Source organism: Danio aesculapii, chromosome 13 (assembly GCF_903798145.1).
Source record: "Danio aesculapii chromosome 13, fDanAes4.1, whole genome shotgun sequence".
NCBI classification, from domain to species: Eukaryota; Metazoa; Chordata; class Actinopteri; order Cypriniformes; family Danionidae; genus Danio; species Danio aesculapii.
Window position 1 is genome coordinate 11,951,942 of NC_079447.1, and position 22,633 is coordinate 11,974,574.

The following is a 22,633-nucleotide window of genomic DNA, read 5'->3' on the forward strand; positions in this document are numbered from 1 at the left end:
TGAAAATCAAGGCATGGTCACATAGTAAAAATAAGCGTAATCTAGAGGCCTTTGTCTTTCATATTAGCCACTTCTGATACCAAATGATCAACTACAAGTCAAGTTATTATTTGTTGTTCCTAAAATTTGGATAGGTGACAACTTTTGTCAGGTAGTGCATTTTCTTTTCAATTAAATTTTTAGTTTCAACACTTTTAATGTCTATTTTTAATATTATTTATAATATAGTTTCAGTTATTTAAGCATAAGTTAAATAAATGGAAACATGGCCTGTTTCTTCAGTAGTTAGTAGTCACATACAGAGATCAACCTTTACAATTGAGACATTGGTACAGTAGCTTAGTAAAATTGAGCTGACGTTGGCACACTCTTTGCCTTTTATGATTAATTATGATTAATTTTAGCCTTTTTTTTGGAACTTATCAGCATAAATTGCTGCTTAAAAGGGTCCTGTTATGCTTTTTATGCTTTTTAGTTCCTTTAATGCATAATAATGCCATTTGAAAAGAATAATAAAAAAAAAAGCACAAAGTAACTCCTAAGGGATTTCTTCAATCCAAAAAAAATAAGATTTTTACCATGTTTTCAGATTTGACCAGATTCTCACCTTGTTATTTACTTGTTTATTTTATTTTTTGGCTTCTATTTTTGTCTTACCTGCTTTCTGGAATCGTTCTTCATCATAGTCATAGTACATCATCGTTCATAGTACATCCATCTGTAAATATTACCATAGTTTTTCTATAACTGCACTTTATAACTTATACCTGTATCCTGCACTTGCTGCTATTGCACTGCTGGTTAGACCTAAACTGCATTTTGTTGCCTTGTACGTGTACATGTGTAATAACAATAAAGTTGAATCTAATCTAATCAGACTCAAACCCCATCGAGGTGGTCATTCTCGATCTCCAGAAATGAATATATGGCTACGTTTTCAGAATGAGCCTATGTTGAATAAATGAGACATTTACAGCAGGCTTTAATAAGTTATTCGATTCAGGTGACACCTGCGGCTTATATTACATCTTGTGAGAATAATATATGAGAACCACTATAATTCTTTCTAACATCTCTCTCTTTTTACATTTCATAGAAAAAGATATGTTATTTGGGTCTGAAATGGCAACAGGGCGAATAAATGAGGGCACAATATGACAATGAGCATTAAACAAAAGTCTCTATTGAGGTCACCATTTAATCTCGCTGCTGTCTAGAGAAACGGCAAGAAAAGCCACTTGATCTTTCCTGTTGTTTTTTTGGGAGTCTCGCAGTGTCGTTTGAATATAATCAAATCTTGCATGCTCTCTGATGGAGAAGTATCTGATTGCTTGCAGTTGTCGTGTATGAGTGAACACTGAAGACAGTTACACGAGCCTCTGTTTTAATGATTTTGTGACAGTAGCACTCTTCTGCAGCGACAGATGAAGAGCAAAGATTTTCATCAATAGTGTAACGTGATGTTCCAGGATTTTCACATCAAATTCGATTTCTCTAGCAATCGATTTTCTTACTGGATTTCATAGCTTTTCTGCATTTCACACACATACATAGGATTCAGGCCTCTTTTAAAAGAGCTCAGGCTCATGAGGCAAATGAACACACACACACACACACACACACACACACACATATACTTAGGCCCTGTCCACACGAACATAAGTATTTTCGAAACCACACTTTCTTCTATGCAGTTTCACGGTTTGTCTACATGAGGTGTGCCCAAACTCAGTTCCGGAGGGCTGGTGTCATACTTGGGCTGTGTCCAAAACCGCCTACTACTCAGTAGGTACTGCATTTGAATTTAAACGTACTACTCAGCCGTTAGAAAAGTACATTATATACAATATGAATGTGAGTAGTATGAATTGAACATACTACATGTCATACTACATGCTACATGTCATAATCACGTGACCTACCCACGTGAGTTGCGTCGCTTCACTCCCATTCATGAATTATCTCATGGGGCATCATGGGATATCCCAGTGTGCATCCGATGCGCGCTTCAGAATCTTGCCGGAAGTACTAAGTCATCATGGGATATCGCAGTGTGCATGCGACGCGCACTTCAGTATCTTGCCGGAAGTACTAAGTCATCTGGATACTTCTCGCATACTGTTTTTTGAATTCTATTAATTTGGACATACTACTTGGCTCACATACTGTTTTTAACATACTGTATAGTATGGAAGTACGCAATTTCGGATGCAGCTATAGTTTATCTCCAGCTTCCTTCAACACACCTGCTTGTAAGTTTCTAGTATATGTAGAAAGAGCTTGATTAGCTGGATCATTTGTGTCTAATTGGGGTTGGAACTAAACTCTTCACACCGACCCTCCAGGACTGAGTTTGGGCACCCCTGGTCTACATGAAGATGGAGAGTCTGAACTGAACCTTTCTAAAATTTCTGGCCAGGGTAAAGATTTTCCAAAATCCTGTATCCTCTGAGTACAGTGTGTTTGTCTCGATGATACATCCATAGTTTTTGCATCATGATGTCCGTTTGCATGTAGTTTTCTCCTTTCTGATTGGCCAATACGGCTGGGTTCACACTAAATGCGTATGATGCAAATGAGGCAAAATTTCTCATATTTGCAGCAAATGTATCGCATATTTCATGTTGTTTGGCCATGGGACGGTAATCGGCCTCTGATCTTATGTTTAAATTGATTTGTATACAATTTACTTGTGTGAGCCCAGCATAAAAGTGTCATTATCGCTGCCTGAACATGCATTTAGGGCTTAATTTGTGCCGGAACACATTTCTGAAATCTGATCCGGCACCTCATTTTACTGATCCCCTCCTCAACCGCCCTCCTCCCGCTTCCGCTGTTCACTTTCACTTTCATTCGCAACTCCACAACCCTCTTCACTTTCGCCTGCAACACCCCTCCCCCATCCAACGCCCCATCATGCACTACCCCCTCACCCCCTCTACCCCGATACTAAACTTTCCGGGACCTCACAATTAATTTCATGTAATGTTGGGTGCTTTTTAATTAGTCCTTAACTGCAGTTTGCCACTTTCACTTTCATTCAGGAACATTTCATGCATGCCTCCCATGACAAACGAGACATTGGATGTGACGAACTGCTGAAAGAGTGTAGTTTAATGGAATGTCTTACCCCATGCCAAATGGGAGAAAAAAAAAAAAAACCTCCGCATTTCACAATGCAGGCGTCTGTGGTCCTTCACTGACTCGGTAGGTGCAGAGAATAGTACTGTTGATGATACTTACTAACTTTGCCTTCTGAATAAACATAAACAAGGAACACTGATCACACACTCATGTTAATGAAGTTGCATCTCGCTCACAATAGAGCACGCTGATTGATTCGGACCAAGTCTTTCACATGAACTAATGCACAGATGTGCTGAAAACTCAATGACGTCACTTTGTACCGGCCGGTATAGACAGCCAGTCTCCACTCTGGAATTTGCACAATTATCTCATTGCTGTGATGTAGCTTCAAAATTTCTTTTCTAAACGGAAGAACGAATTTGCTCAAAACAATGCAAAAATAACCAATTTTCACTTAGTAATAGTGTTTTTAGCAATGCAGAACACATATATGACTGTCAACATCTCAAAAAATGTGTTTTGGTGTTTCCTGACCCTTTAATAGAGCACTGTTAAAAGCGCATGGTTTCACACAATTCCTTCATGTTTTTCCAAAGCAAATCAATTAAGTTAACTTAATAATTTTTACAAATTTAAGTGGATTGAACATAAAACAATGAAGTTGCCCCCCCAAAAAAACTGAAGAATTGTGTTGTTTCAAGAAATTTTAAATAAGTAGTTTGAACAAGCAGCAGAAGTCATTTTACACTACACAACTAGGTCATACTGTACCTATGTCATGATATATTATACAATGTCCCTGTAAACCACATAAACCTGCGTGCGCACACACACACACACACACACACACACAAAGCAAGAGGATGACAGCTCATTTCTGCATTCAAATAAGCATCCACTTCCTTCGGTTTAAATTGGACCTGCTTTTCACTGTCAAACAACAACTGTGTCCCTTCTCGGATTTTTCCGTTTTTAAAACTGATTGGCACAAACTGCTTTGGCTGGCAGAAGACGAATCAAATGAGTTGGCAGAGAATAATCATTTCTGAAGAAAGTGTGAGTGCTACTTGCTCCTGTGAAACTCGGTGCCATGATGCAAGGATGGTTGGCTGCTCACTGCTATGTGGTTGTTAAGGCTTTCAGAGTAGTTTTAGTGCATTGCTGTGCAGTTGCTAAGATTGTCGGGGTTTCAGCACTGCTGAAAAAAGCAAACCAGACTCTTGAAAAATATGTGCCTGTGTGGTGGTATTTTATTGTTTTTTTTGTAAAAATGATGGTTTGTTTCTTCAGTATATGATTGCTTCTTGGCAGTTTAAAAGTGGATTGTATAGTAATTGTCACTGTAATGCATTGTGCAAATGCTGCAGTGTATTAGTTAACAAATCATGCATGGTGACAATTTTGTAAGATAACAAAATAGTCATCAGGATTGGGTATTTTAACGCTTTCACACGTGAGTTTTATATACTCCTGCTGACCCTCCTGAGTTTTTTTGTGACCTACTTAGAATCCATTGTGTTCTAAAGTTCCCATGTTTATCACATGACCCACCAGCCCCAATGATCTACTGTATGTATTCACCTTATTCTCCGCGTACGAGCGGGCGCAGCCATTTGAATCATTTTGTCTCGAAACTTCCGGTCTCATTCACTTCCATTTATTTTTAAACATTAAAAACAGCTCGTTTTGCTGCTTGGTGTTGCAAACTGATATTTTCTTATTATATTATTCTACTTTGTCTGTATTGTAATGTAAACGCTTGTTTGTAGAGTAAGTAGTTTGACAGTTTTTTGCCGTTTATTATTCCTAGTCATTTCTCCCATAGGCAACTGAATCGGAAGTTCTAAAACAATCGCAAAAATGCGCGCACCTCCGCATTGAAGAATAAGGTCAATATGTTGTATTTTGTTTATTTTTGCCCTTTTCTGTAAATATTAACAAAATGTTCTAATTATATTATGAAGTTTCTGATACTCCAAATCTCAAATATTTGATATAACATATATTTCGCCTTTTAAATAGCTTAATAATGATCGTACTTTTTGTTATATGACAGGTAATGGCCGCTGCCGTTGTTGCTTGAAAGGATACATGTGCGATCAGAACTTAACGAGAATTATTTAATTAGTTAATTGTATTTAAGTAGCTAGAAGGGATACAGCTGAGGATACTTACGTCAACATAGCATAATCTAATAGAATTGTATTTTATTAAATGCTAAATTGACGTGAGCATCCTCAGCTGTATCCCATCTATAATTCACCCTCTCCTGCAGCGCCCTCTTCTACAGCTAAGGATAATAACGTAAATATAGCATAATTTTTGTGACTCTGTACAACAAATAATATTTTTACATTACCGTGTGGTTTAGGTTCAGGGTTGAGGTAGGGTAATTTAATGCGTAATTTAATTAATAATATAAATACTTTACGTTAACACGTGAACGCATCTGTATTTCTTCTAGCACCATCTGCAGGAGAGATCCGAGCTGCCGTATTTACTTTGTTTATTCATAATATTCTGCCGGAATACATGAAGGTAAGAAACTGTTTATCTGGGAGAGGTGTAGAGAAAATATTCTAGTAACATAAACAGTGTGTATCTTACATGAAAAAGCACATTGTCCAGTTATATCAAAAATAATTATTATTGCCGACTTTGTAGACATCCGTGTGCATTTTACAAACCCTAAATGGTATGTTTTGCTTGTAATTATGTGTATTTGAACGTCTGAAACCTAAAATAAATGTTATTTGTGTGAAAGCAGGGATAAATTGTGATTTATAACAAGTGCTGTGCGTCATATTTGAATTTTAGCAGTTGATGTGTGCTCTGAACGTTGTAATCACACCGGTGTGATCATACGCTTCAGGGATGTGATCAAATGCGTGAAAGGGTTTATTTTAAATCTTATCAATTCCAGTTGTGATTCTGCTCATCATTTGAAATGTTCACTGCTTTGCAGATTTGAGTCTACTGTGTTTATATATCAAACATATTAATTCTTTGTTATTAGTTACAAGAGAATGTGATGATATAATGTAATGTAACATATTGTTATGTTACGTTATGTTACAATACATTATATTATATTATTATTCGTGTATTATTATTAATGCATAATATAATATAAATTAATAAAATATAATATATGTAATGTACTAAACTCTAGAATAATGACAGTAGAAACGTGGCATACAATAAGTACATATGTTTATTATTTTTTTAATTAATTACATTTTTTTTTTTGGTTTAAAATACAAACTAATACAATTTTTTTCTATCATGTAGCCCTATATTTTTTTACTTGTAATCTGATCAGGCTGCGAGACCAGCTAACTAATACCATTTAAACATCAGCTTGGTCAGGAAACCAGTTAGAGAAACTCAAAAAGTTCAAACTGCTGCACTTTTAATCATTCAACTGATTCAACTTTTAAATTGTTGTGTAACTGATCTCTAAATCTGTTCTCTAACTGAACTTTTTCAGTATGTATAAGTGTATGGGAGTATTTTCCACCTGTTTAATTATCCACAATGCAAAAAAGGATATATCCTCTTATTTAGAAAGATAATAGCACACCTCTCCTCACTTGCATTCAAAGGCATTGTTCACATCTGTAGCATAAACATGCACAAGTCTAAATAATAGTAATTTTGCCTTAGCAAACACCAATAATGATGCAGTTCTTCAGGTTGTTTGGGAAGGGATGTGGAAAATCTGCACGTGTGCGGCGGAGCTCATGCTCACACCTGGTTATGGGTGTGAAAAGGTTCCTGAGAAGCTGAGGTGGATTTGGTGTGTGTGTGTGTGGTGAATGAATGTGTGTATACACCATTCTCTTGAGTTTTACTGTGCCTGGTGTGAGATCCCTCTTAATAGCATTTGATTTTCTCCAGTGGGCAGACGTGATTTCTTTACTCCCAATTTCTGTACGGTTTCATCCATCTGCTCTTGTTCCTGACAAATCTGACAGAATTTTAAAATAATCCTACTGGAGCTACATGTCATCATGAGGATGAGCATTTTATTTTTAATATTACTTTTAAGCATTTAAGGTCATATCCAAATTTTAATTTTAAAGTTTATGTTATTGTATTATAAGTTAATTTAGTTTTAGTTTAAGTGTAATTTTTTTAATGAAACATTATTTCTGACAGCATTTCCAAATGTGTTTATTAAGCTATTTTCACAATAAGCATATTCATTGTATACTGTTTTTTTGTTTGGTGAAAACCAAAAACCAAAAAAAACAAATTCAAATGTGTGCAGATAAAGTATTTATATAGAGCTTAGGGTGAACAAAAAAAGTGAAGCAGGATGTTTTACAGACCATTCATATACTGTTGAGTAGGCATTTGTTTTTTTCATTTATATTGTTTCACATTGAAAGCACACACCTACCTACCTACACACACATATACAGTGGGGGAATAATATTTCTAAAGAAGCTGAATATTGACATGGAATTGAACCATATTTAGGTAAAAACAATACTAACATAAAAAATATATATATATGTATATAAATATGTATGTATATACACACACACACATATATATATATATATATAATATATATATATATATATATCTATATATATATATATATATATATATATATATATATAGTATATATATATATATATATATACATACAGGTATGTATGTATGTATGTATGTATGTATGTATGTATATGAAAAACTGGTTATGTTTAATAATGAAGGAATGACGCAAGGAGAAAGTACTGAACTATGAAATGTGTTTAATACTTTATATAAAAGACTTTTTTGTGATGGCAGCTTACGTGAATTGCTCGGGTGTGATTTTTTTTTTTTTCACAGACTTTAATAGAGTGTAAAAATCCTGATGATTCTGTGGGTCTCGTCTGTCAAATCTGATCTTTACTTTGTATTTTCTATTGGATTCAAGTCAGGTGATTGGCTGGGCCATTCTACAGCTTGAATTTCTTTCATTGAAACCATTTAAGAGTTTCATTGACTGTGTTTTGGATCAGTGTCTTGCTAAAATGTCCACCCGGGTTTCATCCTCATCATCTTGCTAATGTAGATGTTGGACTGAAGCAGCTAATATTAATTTAAAATGACGAAGGGAAGAGGGTTGCTGAAGAATACTGAGAGATTTCAGCTGCTGTTTGGGCTTTCACTGCCTTTCTACACCTTCCTTTCTTCATGTGTTCAGTACATTTTCCTGTGTCATTTCATGTTATTATGCATAACTACATTTGTAAACTAATTAGATTTGTTTTCTTTGCATATTTGGATCATCCAGGAAAAATTTCAATTCAACTGCACCTTTAAAAAATATGTTTTCTGAGAAAAATTGTGACATGTTCGATACTAATTTCCTCCACTGTATATTCTATGCTAAAAGCATAGGCTCTGTTTGTGTTTACTTCAGGTAAAGTTAAATGAGATTATAGCTCAAATTCCTATAATCTAACTCTGCAAATGCTTGAAACATGATTAATGACACAACGTTTCTGAAAACAAGATTTTACCTTAAAGCAGCATACTCACAGTTGCATTTATTTATTTATTTATTTATTTATTTATTTATTTATTTATTTATTTATTTATTTATTTATTGTGAAGGTGTCTGGCTTAAGACTTTCCTAAGCATCTCTAACTTGCTAAAGCTTGAAGTGTTTAGATCAGTATTGCTGTGAGATAAGTGGTCTTCTGGACAATGATACTAGGCTATATCTGCTCTTACCTGCAGTCATGATTGATACTGATGGACAGCTCTTTCCTTATTCAGCAGCTCAGTAATGTCATATTGATATTTGGATTTCAAATGATTCCTATAACACAGGCTCATACGCGGCGAGCCACTAGACAAACTGGTAACTGCGGAAAAAACGTCCACACGAAGGTAAGCGGTCAGCTGGTAAGCACGAAAAGGAAAGGCGTCATATATAACGTTCATTTTAAAAACTCAATGCAGCCACATTCCTCTGGCTACATAATTCACGATCTCCAGAAATGTATATAGGGCTACGTTTTCAGAATGAGCCTTTGTTGGTTTTATTGATGCATATTGGTCAGAGAGTTACAGTATCAATTAGAAAAAATCACCAGTCCTCAATTGTTCCAATCTATCTTAGGAAAAACAAAATTAATCTCTGAATTAAACAGTGCATTTTTACATTTTTAGGGTAAAACACAGATAAAAATAAATAACAAATAATATTTTTTAATGTTTTCTGATTATTATTATTGCAGAAACATTCATACCAATACAAGCACTGCAGATATTAGCTCGTTCTATGTGGGTTTGTGTGACTTTGATGGACAGCAGGTGTGTTGTGACCCCTCGCTGGAGGAGCTGAGATGCTGTTTACCCAGAGATTCCCACATCTGCCCTCACTCGCAGATGATGTGTTTCTGCTCAGCTCGCATGCTAAGGGGTGCTTTCACTCAGGTCATGGATTTCCTTTCAGGTAATATTGAAGGTAAACATCAGGGCCTGTGAGTCCGTCTGTGTCCGGCGGCGGATGTCTGTTATGTCGGAGTTTCTCGTGGATCTAGGCTGCAGGCGACTGACTACCCAGTTAAAGCTGAAGTGTATCGTTTCTGCTTCACTAGCATAACCAAATGCAATTGCAGCAAGAAAGATTGTTTCCCACAGCGAAAGTGCACCTGTATTGAGATTGATATCTGGAATTGTGTTATTGTGGCTATTCTGGTATACTGTTCTGCTTTTTGATATAGGATCAAAGAGATGTGCTGGGCAGGTAATTGAGGCTTTGGCATAGTTTGAATTCAAGCATGGTTATTTATTTTGTTTATTTATTATATTGCTTGAGAACGTTGACCTAAAGATATTTTGGTTCTAAGATTTAACAATTAATGTTACTTCTAATTAAATTAAATATTTATATATATATATATATTTTAATAATAATATTATAATTTTTTTATTCATTCTTATATTTTTTATGCATTTTAAAAGTATTTACACATAATATCATTAGGTGTATTGCATTAATTGCATTAAGTGATATTAAGTGTATTTATTTATTTATTTATTTGTTTATTTATTTATTTATTATATTGTTTGAGAACATTGACATCTAGATGTTTTAGTTCTAAAATTTACCAATTTATTTTACTTTTAAATAAATGCATTACCAAACAATATTTAATACACTTTTCATTTAATAAATATATTCATATACATTTTAAAGGTTGTTATACATGTAGGTATTTGTTTGTTTGCTATGTTTTTGTTTGTTTATTTGTTTGTTTCTGTATAAAACATTGACAAGAGCAACAAGTAATCACTTGACTTCTAGTTATTCTAGTTGGAAATGTGGCAGAAGGTAAAAGATCTGTTGAACTGCATCCCAATCATAACAAATACTGCAGAAGACCTATTGGAACCCGCATGAACCCAAGATGCTCTGAGAAATCAGTCAAGTTTGGTGTAGGAAAAATCGTGGTTTGGGGTTACATTCAGTATTGGGGCGTGTGAGAGATCTGCAGAGTGGATGGCAACATCAACAGCCTGAGGTATCAAGACATTTGTGCTGCCCATTACATTACAAACCAAAAGAGAGGGCAAATTCTTCAGCACGATAGCGCTCCTTCTCAAACTTCAGCCTCCACACCAAAGTTCCAGTCCAGTCACCAGAAATTAATTTATTAAGCATGTCTGTGGTAAGATGAAGGAGGAGGCATTGAAGATGAATCCAAAGAATCTTGATGAACTCTGGGAGTCCTGCAAGAACGCTTTCTTTACCATTCCAGATGACTTTATTAATAACTTATTTGAGTCATTGCAGAGACGTATGAATGCAGTCCTTCAAGCTCATGGGAGTCATACACAATATTCATTCTTTTTCCAGTGCACCATGACTTTATATTCTATTCTGTACATTATTTCTTTTCAGTGACAAGACTTTTGTCTAAGCAAAGTCAGACCTTACTGTCCTAATTAAATTATTACAATTCTAATTTTCATTTTGATACAATAAGTGAATTCTAGAGGCCTTTGCTTTTTATATAAGCCACTTTTGATACCAAATAATCAATTAGAAGTCAAGTTATTACTATAAGACTTTTGTTAGGTAGTGTATATGTTCTAGTTCTAAAATTTACTATTTAATTTGACTTTCAATTAAATGCATTACCCAAAATATAATTAAATACAGTTTTAAATGATTATATATATTTATATACATTTTGAAAGTAATTATACATTTTAAAATCATATCAATGACCAGAAAAGCACATTAAAATACATTAAAAAGTACATTTTGAACATAAAAATTTGTTGTTGTGCAAATGAAACAAACCCTTTTACTGTCACTGTCCCATAAGCTGGAGATTTTTTGCTGCATATTTAATACTTTTTCTTTGGTCTAAACCTTTTTTTTTTTTTGACGAACTTTAAATCATATCCATATATCACAGATAATTTTCAAGTGTGAAATTATGTCCCAGTTAAGGGTTTAAAATCATCAGTTTCATATTTATTAAAATAGTTTGAATGCATTGGGATTAAAATGAATGTATTGCAAGTTTAAGAATGTTTATAAATAATCACCTTTGATTAAATGTTTGTAATAATTAATGACTTAAAACTAATTTAATTCATTCAAATGTTTAATTTTTAGCTGAATACAGTTTGATCAAGATTTTTTTTTATTATTAGAAATTAAATTAGTGTTTTCTTCATTACTCTTCAATGTATTCACACACTCTTGTCAGAAAATCATAAGACATAAAACAACCACTGTGCTTTTTTTATCTTCTCAAATAACAGAATTAAGTGCAATCAAACAAACCACTGATTTGCAATTTTAATTAGTTTGTTAAAAGAATTTTCAGTCAAGCAAGATTTGCCCTTGTGACTTCTCATGCTGGAAAAAAAAACATATCCTCAGGTCCACCAAATCTCCCCTTTATGTATAAGTCTGATTCCCCTTAAGACTGAAATCCAAGAATGGCCCCTGGCGCAAACAATCGTATTCACCCAGAACTGTTCAGAAAGCAGTACATGTTCTTTTCTCACAGCTACACAGTGCATTTACAACATTATTTTCACATCCCATTAAACTCTTAAGACGCTCTTGTCCACTTAAAGTGCCAGCATGTGTTGTATTTGTGCTAATTGAAGACACAATTTGTTTGTTTATTTTTTATGCTTATTAATCAAGCAGTTCATTTACATATTTCTGCTTTTCTTAAATCTAGAGCAGCATTTTATAGAAGAAATCAGTTTATTATATTTGCTGTGCACATTGTAAAAAAAATCTTAGATTAAGCTGGCTCTCAGGTGGATGTTATTTCAGATAGTGACTCTAAATTAATCCATTCCAACATGCACGCAAATGTTCATTTAGTTTACAAATGTGTCTGTTATGATCGTCTGGGCCTTTCTTTCTTGGGAATAAACTGTAGAACCTCTACAAGTGTAATTGAATATCGCTGGACGCTGTTCTGTTCATGCTCTGTGACGGCTGATTATTTTGTGTGTTTTTCTGCAGGGATTCAAAATAAGTTGAAATAATTTGCAACACATTGAAGCATAAAATGAAGTTTAATTATCTCGGAGGAGAGGAGAGAACTCAGCCAACCATACATTAACACATGCTGAAATTATGACCTTCACATTTTTACATAATCAGCCTCTCATACACAGAGAAGAGCCAGGAGAGAATGCTCATTCACGACCATTGTTTACTCTTGAGAAATCAACTAAATACTTATGATATTTAACTGTACATTGCTTAAACCTTCCTCTAGTGTTGGGCCATATCATAAACTCAATGCAATGCGCCGCTAGACTCAACACAGTGTTTTTTTTGCTAGTTTCAGCCTGGCACAGTTATTATTTTCACATTTTGCACCACGTTGTTTAAATAACAAATGAATTTGCAACCATTTGGGTAGGGCTGAGGGATTTAGGGAAATTGTGATTTATTTTGACCGATATTGTGATTTGAATTGCAGTTACTTTTGGTAAAGTCAAGATTAGGCTCAATATTGTAGTTTACACACTAACAGAAATGCAGCATTCTTTGACTGAATGAATAAATATTCATTAATTGTGTGTATATAAATATATATAGTATATTGTAGGTGGCACGGAGGCTCAGTGGTTCTCTCATGTTCTCTCCCTGTTTGTGTGGGTTTCCTCCGGGTGCTCCGATTTCCCCCATAATCCAAAGACATGCTCTATAGGTTAATTGAATTAACTAAATTGGCCGTAGTGTACGAGTGTGAGTGAATGCGAGAGTGTATGGGTGTTTCCCAGTACTGGGTTGCAGCTGGAAGGGCATGTGCTGCATAAAACATGTGCCTGAATAGTTGGCGGTTCTTTCCATTGTGGCGACCCCTGATAAATAAGAGACCAAGCCGAAGGAAAATGAATTAATATATAGGATGTGTTCACATCAGGCTACTGTGCGTGTGTTTTGTCGTTATTTTAAATGATGCATTTGTGTTTCTCTGCATGAATAGAATTGGTTACACTTTATTTTAATGCACAATTCACACTATTAACAAACCATTAACTAAGACTTTAGCTCAATAAACTCGAGCTCTGTCAATCAGCGGGAATCAGGCTTTGTTTTTTAGTCAACTATCAGATCCGCTGTGAATCCACAGATATACTGTAACTGTGCTGTCACCGTCAGCGTGACCACGGCTGGTTTGGACACTGCTGATTGAAGAAAATAAAGCTGTGTTCACGCTATTGGCAGAGCTGTTCAATAGATGGATGGATGGATGGATGGATGGATGGATGGATGGATGGATGGATAGATAGATAGATAGATAGATAGATAGATGGATAGATAGATAGATAGATAGATAATTCCTTTCATTCATATAACACTTTTCTGGACACTCAAAGCGCTTTACACATTGGGAGAAATCTCCTCATCCACCACCAGTGTGCAGCATTCACCTGGATGATGCGGCGGCAGCCATATTGCGCTGGACTGCACACCACACACCAGCTGATTGGTGGAGTGGAGACAGAGTAAAGATTATTATGATATGGCCAATTTTGATATGGGGATAGTTAGGAGGCCATGATGGACAGAGGCTTAAACCCCTACTTTTTATTTGAAGGACTTGCAGGGAGTTTTAACAACCACAGAGAGTCAGGACTTTTGTTTAAAGTCTCATTCGAAAACGGCACTTACTGTGCAGTATAGAGTCCCATTCATTATACTGGGGCGTCAGGGCCCACACAGACCGCAGGTTGAGTGCCTCTTGCTGGTCTCACTAACACTACTTCCGGCAGCAGTTCTAGCTTTCCCATGTGTTCTCCCATCCAGGTACTGACCTGGCACAGCCCTGCTTAGCTTCAGTGGAGAGAGCTAATTGCAGAGAGTTAACTGCCGGCTCAAGTGATGGATGGATGGATGGATGGATGGATGGATGGATGGATGGATGGATGGATGGATGGATGGATGGATGGATGGATGGATGGATGGATGGATGGATGGATGGATGGATGGATGGTCAAATGGACGGAAGAATGGATAGACTGAAGAATGGATGGATAAATGGATGGATAAATGGATGGGCAGTGTAGTTGTCTAATCAATTTAATTCCAGTATTAAATTATTACCATTATTATTTGAATAGAATTGGGATTGAAGCACAAAAACATGCAAAAGATAATTTGCCATTTACACACTGAGAAAGAGACAAAAACAGCGCAATATTGTCTTAATAGATTTTACATTTTTACTTTATATTCGCAATATCCTAAACACATTAGGGAAGAATAAAATAACACACTTACTGTAACCAAAACATGGATACACACTTGCTCCAGTTGCAACTGTGTACATCTGAGACACCTCTCTATTCCCACATTGTATCTTAGATATTACCATTATTCATTAAATGGTTATACTATTTTTCTTTTTGTAACAGTTTTACTAGGTCTTTGCAGTATTTACAATACAAGTCATTTTTTCTTTGTGTGAGGATGCTTGTGTTTTGAATATCAGATTCATGTCCTGTCATACAATGTGCCACTGATTAATCGACAAATTGATTGATCTTGTAAATTAGTTGACATTGACATTGCTATTTTAAATGTTTGAGTAGTCCGTCTCCCATTATGCACCTGGATTGAACTCTTTCTTCTTTCCATCTGTTTTGTCAGGTACGATTCTGGTGGAAAACATGCAGATCAACGGTCGAGCTCGGGATCCAGACAGAACCATCTCTCTGACACTGCTGGACAACTATGACTATTGGGTTATTCTTGACCCTGCCCTCCAGAGACTTTTCCTCAACAGCACCGGACGTGTGCTGGACCGAGACGTGAGTAAACTAACACATTCATTCACTCACAGACAACATGATGATACTGCTGTCCTTTGGTTGGCATAAACAGACTGCCATAAACACACACAGACAGATCTATTTTTACTATCCTGATGGGGGTTCTCCATAGGCATACAGTATGATCTCCATACTGTACACCAGGGCTATTCAATTAGTTTGTCATGGGGGACAGTTTTTGAAAAGCATCCTAAATGAGGGGCCGGAGAGATATGACTTGCAATATGAGTCATGACACAACAGCATATAAGAGCCCATATGTTTGTTTGTTTTTTTGCTCCTTAAGACACCCACATTGGATTTTTCTACGTTAATATATTGTACTTTGAAACTATATAATATCACTGCATTGTACAACAAGCTTTTTTTTCTTCTTTTTTTTTTTACAAACATTCAAATGTTGTATTTCAAGGCACAACAAAATCAGTGCATTGCTTAGGTAGGCTTCTCTTACATTCATATGCTAGGTTTTAAAGTGCATAACATTAGGGATCCAACATTTATAGAGTTTGGTTGTATGATTATATAGTCCGAAGAATAACCATGGTTTCACGGTTATCACTTCTAATGTAAATTTAAGCTATATATTAGCTAAGTATTTAAATGAACGGTTGTTAACATCTGCGTCCATACATACATAATCATTTTAATAATTTGTAATAATTCGTCCTACATATCATTTTGTTTATAGCCTCGCACAACTTTCACCGCTACGGTGTGAAACGTTTTCTACTAAGAGCACCTGTAAGGCGCAAGCACGTTGCTCTGCTTGAGCACACATATTGTCATATATTCATACATTGGCAATAACGAACTTGCACGTGGAAAAGACGTGATATCTGAACGGCCCGCTGCTATAGGTAATCCAGTGTGCGTGCGTATTAGCCTTAGTGTATAAACTCAGAACTTTAAACACAGGTGGCATAGGTTTGTTTAGTTGCAGCAGTTTCGTTCCATGCAACAGAAACGCGGCGTTGAGAAGACTTTACGATTAAGTATCCAAATGTTTTCGGCTGCTTGCGCCACTCGCTTAATGTCAGGTAACTCACCCTCTGCGCAGCCTGTGACGTATGTCACTTCATAACTATAGCAACCATTTTTCGACTAGATTTATTTTTGATGTCTTGGTCACATTATTTGGAGGACTGGAACAAATTGCCTCGGGGGCCAAGTTTGGCCCGCGGGCCGCCAATGGAATAGCCCTGCTATACACATTGAATTTTATGTCTCCAACGTGACCCTCACAGAAAACTTAAAGTTTTACAATTTCAAAATTACTTTATTCTGTGTGATTTATAAGTATTTGTGACCATGGAGCTCTCAATTTAGGTCCCCATGGTGATATATATGCCCATGAGTCTGTACATGAACATATGCCCTTGAGTCTCCATTTGGATATAAAAACATGTACACACACACACATATGCACATACAAAAGCACAGATGAATAGCTGATCAATTCTATCCTGATTGGCAGCAAAACAACACTCATCACTGTAATGAGATCATGACAGCTACTAGGCATGGGCCGGTATAAGATTCTGATAGTATGATAACCTTGGATAAAAATATGACGGTTTCAGGGTATCACGGTATTGTGATTACTGCTCTAAAAAATGTTCTATTTAAATGTCTGGGTATAAAACTAAAACATTTTTTCCCTTTTAAACACAATATATCTTATTTTGAGAAACATTTCAAATATTTTGGAACATTAAACATGTCAGGATAAATTAATTATTGACTTCTGATATCTTCATTTGTTTTAAAAACTGTTTTTTTTACTATTTAAAATAGCATCTTTGGAATTTTTTCTGCAGAAGATACTGTTATATATGTGCTGTGTGTGTGTGTGTGTGTGTGTGTGTGTGTGTGTGTGTGTGTGTGCGTGCGTGCGTGTGTGCGTGTGTGTGTGTGTGTGTGTGTGTGTGTGTGTGTGTGTGTGTGTAATATATATATATTTATATATATATATATATATATATATATATATATATATATATATATATATATATATATATATATATATATATATATATATATATATATGTGAGTAAAATGTACTCAGTTCAGATAGTATTTGGTCCCTTACAAAATTGAGTTAAAGTTACTCAGCACCATAGTTAAAGTTAATGTGACTATGAAGGGATTAATTAAGTGATGATTGAGCACTGATGGTGAACACCTGCTGGTATTAAGCAGAAACACAGAAGTGAAACAAACAACTACAACTGATTTCAAACAGTAGCAGCAGCTTCACCTATTGCTCGGTCAGTCCTCCTTTTTCTTGCCTGAGAAGCATACGCTGATTCTTAATGTCTGTGTGTTTTGAGCGTTTCATACGTTCAATGTGTTTTATAATTTGATAAAAGTATTGCTGAGTTCCATTCTCTTGATACGCCGTGTTACTTTTGTGATTAATCATCATTCAAACTTAACAGATCAAAATGTGACTAAATTACCACAGAATCAATTATCCTGATCACATTTGCTCTATTTATGCAACATTTGCCATATCACACTATTTGACAAGCAAAGAGAAACCAACTTTAGAAATTTTTTTAATCAAAAACCCTAGGTAAAGCAACTAATGTTCTCCTCAATGGGGATCTCTTAAAACACCAAAAGTGATGTCATGTTTTATTGATGTTGTAAAAAATACTTAATCAGTTAATTCTCAATAATATCCCTATATGGATGTTTGTAGAGTCTGGCAGAAATAAGGTCAAACAGATTGTAAAATTTGCTGTTTGTGGAGTTGCTTAATGATCCTCTGCTGAGATTTTGAGAGATTCATTGTGTTTTATTTCAGTCAAGGCTGTGACTGAAATCAGTTTTAGTTTTTTCCTCTTCTGTGTTTCTGTTTATTAACAGCAGGTGTTCATCATTAGTGCCCATTAACTTTAGAGCTGCGGTCACACAAGAGTTTGAGCTTGCGAAATTCTGTTGTACGGCGCTGCAAAAAGGAGCGGAATTAAACAAGATGATTAGACATTTATAATGCGAGCAATAGGTCCATATTTATCATTTCTGTCCAGACAGGTCATGTTTTGATCTTCGATTGGTTTCATGTAGTCAAGTGATGCGATTTTGCAGGTCAAAGTTCACCAAGCTTGAACTTTCCGAACTGCAGAACTTCTCGCACAACCTTGCGTTTCCGATCTCCGAACTGAGTAAATGTTTTATTTTATATAAATATATAAAATTATTATTATTAAAATTTTACAAAATGAATAGCTTTTTTTTTAATATATAGTCATTTTTAAGATTTAAATATATTTTAGATTGTTATTGATACTATACATAATATATAAATAGTATATGCATGGTTTCCTCTTTATTCATTCTTCCATGGTGGGGCACCACACCAAAATTCATCCTGCCACGGCTACATTACAGCTTCTCATTCAAAACATTCAGTCTTTTTTTTTTTTAATAGCGGGTTATAATCACACCAAAACGTATTAAAAGGTAGGTGAATTATAACAGCACGAACTTTTCTGTAATCATAGTAGTGCTGTGCGTTATTTGTTTAACCTTTTAAGGTTAACTGACATAGTTTTCAGTTAAGATGAACACAGTTTCCATAATTATACATTTATAGATAAAGGTCTATGGTTCTGCATACAATGACTTTATCTTGCTGGAGTTTATAGCTGTTTCACTTTACTTCAAGACACATTAATGCCGCTCTGTAGGTCTATTGGAATAAATATTCCTAGCAAATCTAGTAAATGTTGGAGACATACTTGTTACATAAACGCACTAAATTGCACTTCAGCAGCGTTTATTTGAGAGCGCACAAGAAAATCTGCACTTGAGCAGCGTATATTTGAGGGGCAGTGCAAGAGGTTTTGTGCACAAACAGAGGAAATAGGCACGCAAGGACAGAAATTTACTTGCTTGTATTAAATAAATGCGATCCCAACTTGTAATACTGCGCTTATGACATTTGTCATTGAAATAACGCCATAGGTAGTTGGTAGATCTGTGTAAAAGGCCTGCCCCCCCAGCTGGAAAAAAAAAACCTAGAGGAAACACTGATACATGGCTTGGTCCCTTTATTTATCTGGGGTTGCCACAGTGGAATGAACTGCCAACTTATCCAGCATATGTTTCACACAGTGGATGCCCTTCTAGCTGCAACCCATCACTGGGGGTGAAAACTAATAATAATAATAAAGAGGAGAAATATATATATATATATATATATATATATATATATATATATATATATATATATATATATATATATATATATATATATATATATATATATATATATATATATATATATATATAAATAATAATAATATATATATAAATAATAATAATATATATATATATATTTTTGTCCTCGATTTATCATAATTTCATTGATTAATGCTTCAAATGTGCTATAATGTGCTTTCCTGATGAATGTGTTAATATTTTTTTTACATGTTTATATATATATATATATATATTTTTTTTTTTTAAATAAAAAATAAGATATTAAATGTCTTTTAAATGACTGCTATCATTTTTTAAGATGAATATTTCTTCATGTTTTAGGATAAAAACAACAACCTGTGGTATTGCTAGTAATAATAACAGTTTGTATTGTAGATAAAAACAATCTAATTGAATCATTATTGTAATGTTTATAATATTATAATATTATTATGTAATATAATAAAATATTCATTCATTCTTTTTCCTTCGACTTAGTCCCTTAGCCACAGTGAAATGAACCACCTTTAATTAAATATCTATGTATTTGGTGTATTTGTTGTGTTGTGTGCCATGTGTTTGTTGTGTTCCATGTGCTTTCTGTTATTGTCATGTGATTCCTTTGTTTAGTTTTCCCGCCATTCATTAGTTTCATTAGTTCCACCTGTGTCTCTCCCCTGTTTGTTATCAGTTCAATCATGCCTTGTGTATTTATACCCCTGAGTTTGTTTAGTTCATTGTCTGGTATTGTATTGTCACACTCCTTTTCCTGCCTGCATTTGAAGTGCCAGTTCCTGTTGTAAGGGATTTTGTGTAAATAAATGTGTGTTTTTGATAATTCTCATTTCACTATTATTGTATGTTTATTCTAATAGAAATCAAACACATTTTTTTTTCTTTTGGCACTGTAAACATTACAGCAGTTGCAGTTTCATAGAAGCTGAGTAAATGTGATTCTGTCTCTTTAATTTATTTACATTTATTTTTAAAAGGCCCTCAAAGTCTAATACCATACTGTTTTTAGAGTATAAAAACAGCCAATTCTCCATGAAGACTAAAAAAGTAGCATATTTTACCCCTACAGCCTCCATACCAGGATTGTGATTCCTCTCCTTTTTTCAACAAGCGCTTCATCTCATCCCTCTTCAACTGTCTGTCTGTACATTACACCGCTCGTCTAAAAAGAGCCACACGTGTGTCTGTGTGCTCGAAAAAGAAGTGTTGTGGTGCTGACAGGTCTTTTTCTGACACTATATTTGAGGATGATTACAGGACAATCCCTCCACTTCCTTCTCCTCGTTCTCTTCGGGAGGCTTTGTGGGATTCAGACACTTCACCGAGAAGCTCCACTGTTTGTTTTATTCCCAGCACATCAGGCCAGACATCTGATTTATCCTCAAGAGAATGAACAGGCTTCACGTTAATCCTGTTTACATTGTTACATTCGGTTGTGTAATCGTGTGTATTCGCACATACAGAGATGCCACTGCTGGATGTGTTGTTCATGCTCTTATTACTAATGCTGCAAACTCTGTAGTTATTGCTTCTGTATTTCCACATAGACCTGGATCTACTGTAAATGAGCCACAAATGAAAAGGGATTATTAGCCTTAAAATAATCCAGTACAGCTTATACACTACCTGACAAAAGTCTTGTTGTCGATCCCAGTTGTTAAAACAACAAATAATAACTCGACTTCTAGTTGACCATTTGGAAAACAGAAGGTAGAATTTTTTTTTTTAGATGAATCATCTGTTGAACTGCATCCCAATCGTCACAAATACTGCAGAAGACCTATTGGAACCCGCATGGACCAAAGATTTCATAGCAATCAGTCAAGTTTGGTGAAGAAAAAATCATGGTTTGGGGTTACATTCAGTTTGGGGGTGTGCGAGAGATCTGCAGAGTGGATGGCAACATCAACAGCCTGAGGTATCAAGACATTTGTGCTGCCCATTACGTTACAAACCAAAGGAGAGGACAAATTTTTCAGCAGTCTAGCGCGCCTCATACCTCAGCCTCCACATCAAAGTTCCTAAAAGTAAAGAAGGTCACGATGCTCCAGGATTGGCAAGACCAGTCACCAGACATGAACATTATTGAGCATGTTTGGGGTAAGATAAAGGAGGCATTAAGGATAAATCTAGATCAGGCATGTCCAAGCTCGGTCCTGGAGGGCCGGTGTCCTGCAAAGTTTAGTTCCAACCCCAATCAGACACACCTGGGCTAGCTAATCAAGCACTTACTAGGCTTTCTAGAAACATCCGTGCAGGTGTGTTGAGGCAAGTTGGAGCTAAAATCTGCAGGACACCGGCCCTCCAGGACCGAGTTTGGACACCCCTGATCTAGATGAACTCTGGGAGTCCTGCAAGAACACTTTCTTTGCCATTCCAGATGACTTTATCAATAAGTTATTTGAGTCATTGCAGAGATGTATGGATGCAGTCCGCCAAGCTTATAGAAGTCATACACAATATTAACTCTTTTTTTTTTGTTGTTGTTGTTTTCCACTGCAGCATGACTTCATATTCTATCCTGTGTATTATTTCTGTTTAGTGACAAGACTTTTGTCTAAGCAAAGTCAGACCTTACTGTCCTAATGAAATCATTAAAAATCAAGAGATGATTTTTATGTTCATGCCACAGCATCTCAATTGCATTTAGCTCTGGACATTGATTAGGCCACTCCAAAGTCATATATATTTTTTTCAAGCTATTTACAAGTGGAATTGCTATGTGTAATAATTCCTCCTAAAACCCTCCACGTCGCTTTAAAGTGGAAGTGAAAGTAGTCAGCCAAGTTTATATTCTGTAAATTCCGAATCAGAATCTTTATTGTCATTGTACAAAATACAATGAAATTTATGTTTGCCCTTCCCTTCAGTGCTGTCCCTTTTATCTAAAACAACAACAATAATAAAAGAGATAAAAAGATAAAATGGCAACAATAATTAATCATAAAAGGAGTAACAATACAATGCTAAAAGTGCAAT

The 22,633-nt window shown here is 35.3% G+C and overlaps 1 protein-coding gene across 1 annotated transcript in view; it reads left to right on the forward strand.

Annotated features, from left to right (window-relative positions):
• pcdh15a (protocadherin-related 15a) overlaps positions 1-22,633 on the forward strand; it is a 412,430-nt gene that overhangs the window by 158,169 nt on the left and 231,628 nt on the right. Inside the window, exon 5 of the mRNA XM_056471438.1 lies at positions 15,246-15,406. Within this exon, the coding sequence (XP_056327413.1) occupies positions 15,246-15,406 (161 nt within the window). The remainder of the gene's footprint in view (positions 1-15,245; positions 15,407-22,633) is intronic.